The following is a 1,541-nucleotide window of genomic DNA, read 5'->3' on the forward strand; positions in this document are numbered from 1 at the left end:
CACAGGCAAACACAGTGAATATCAGGAGTGAAGATTGCTGGAACTGCAGTGTTTTAGAGAAGGGGGTTCATGGTATTTAGTTGACTGGCTGCACCTATCAGGCTAGTCTAGCAAAATTATAAAATTATCCCATACTCTACAGCATTACTCACCTTGCTATGCCTCTACTCCAGTTAAACAAAAAAAAAAAAAAAAAAGAAGACAGGTAGAGCTTTATAACAGTTAGCATGTCAGGTAATAAGATATAAACATATAAATTACCATAGTGGACAAAGCAAGCCTTACTTTATAATTGCAAATTACACACAACCCTTATCATAGAATCATGAAATCATTAAGGCTGGAAAAGACCTCCAAAATCATTAAGCCCAACCTTTGACCAATTACCACCAGTACAGTGTAAGATTAAGTGCCATGTCCAGTTGTTTTCTGAATGCCTCCAAGGGTGGTGACTGTACCACCTCCCTGGGCAGCCCATTCCAATGCTTAACTAACCTTCTTGTGAAAAAATACTTCCCAACACCCAGCCTGAAGCTCCCCTGGCACAGCATGAGGCCATTTCTTCTCATCCTGCTGATACTTGCCTGGAGAAGAGGCCAACCCCCACCACACAACAACCTTCTTTCATGTAGTTGTAGAGGGCAACAAGGTCTCCCCTGAGCTTCCTGTTCTTTTGGGTGAGCCACGGGCTGCCAGCTTCTCCAGGAGAATGCTGTGGGACACAGCACCAAAGGCTTTACTGAAGTCCATGTAGTCACGTCCACAGCCTTTCCCTCATGCAATGAGCAGGTCACCTGGTCATAAAAGGAGATCAGGTTAGTCAAGAAGGGCCTGCCTTTCCTAAACCCATGCTATGACCTGACCCCCTGGTTGTATTGTACATACTGATAAACTAGCAAATGCAACTTAGTGCCCAAGCTTCCTCATAAGCTGCCCGAAAGGGCAACTAAGATGAGGTGGTGAAGTTTCCACCTACATTATGGTAGAAAAGAATTATGCTCTAAACTGGAATTTATTTAAAAAACAACGTGGATAGATAAACCACACTTGTTTCATATTTCGCAGAATAGTTTGGGTTGAAAGTGACCTTCAAGGTCATCCAGTTGCAACCCCTCTACCACAGGCAGGGATAACTTCCACTAGATCAGGTTGCTCAGAGCTCCATCTAACCCATCTAATCCATTGAATGCTTCCAGGGATGGGGCACACACAGCTTCCCTGGGCAGCCTAGGCCAGTGCCTCACCACTCTCACAATAAAAAAATTCTTCCTGGTATATAATCTAACCCTAGTCTCTTTCATTTTGAAGCCACTCCCCCTTGTCCTCGCCCTACATATCCTTGTAAGAAGTCTCTCACCATCTTTCTTGTAGACTCTCTTCAGTACTGGAAGACTACAATTAAGTCACCCCAAAGTCTTCTCTAGGCTGAACAATCCCAATTCTTTCAAACTTTCCTCATAGGAGAGGTGCTCCAGCCCCCTCATCAGCTTGGTAACCCTCCTCTGAACTGGCCTCATTGCCAGGAGAACGGAAAAAAACGG

At 44.5% G+C, this 1,541-nt stretch overlaps 1 protein-coding gene across 1 annotated transcript in view; it reads left to right on the plus strand.

The window, feature by feature from the left end:
* The first annotated feature begins 227 nt into the window (after nt 1-227).
* The window catches only part of YTHDC1 (YTH domain containing 1), a 22,302-nt gene continuing 20,988 nt past the window's right edge, over nt 228-1,541 (plus strand). Inside the window, 1 exon segment of the mRNA XM_031066487.1 lies at nt 228-234. Within this exon segment, the coding sequence (XP_030922347.1) occupies nt 228-234 (7 nt within the window).

Source organism: Geospiza fortis, unplaced genomic scaffold (assembly GCF_000277835.1).
Source record: "Geospiza fortis unplaced genomic scaffold, GeoFor_1.0 scaffold11, whole genome shotgun sequence".
Taxonomy (NCBI): domain Eukaryota; kingdom Metazoa; phylum Chordata; class Aves; order Passeriformes; family Thraupidae; genus Geospiza; species Geospiza fortis.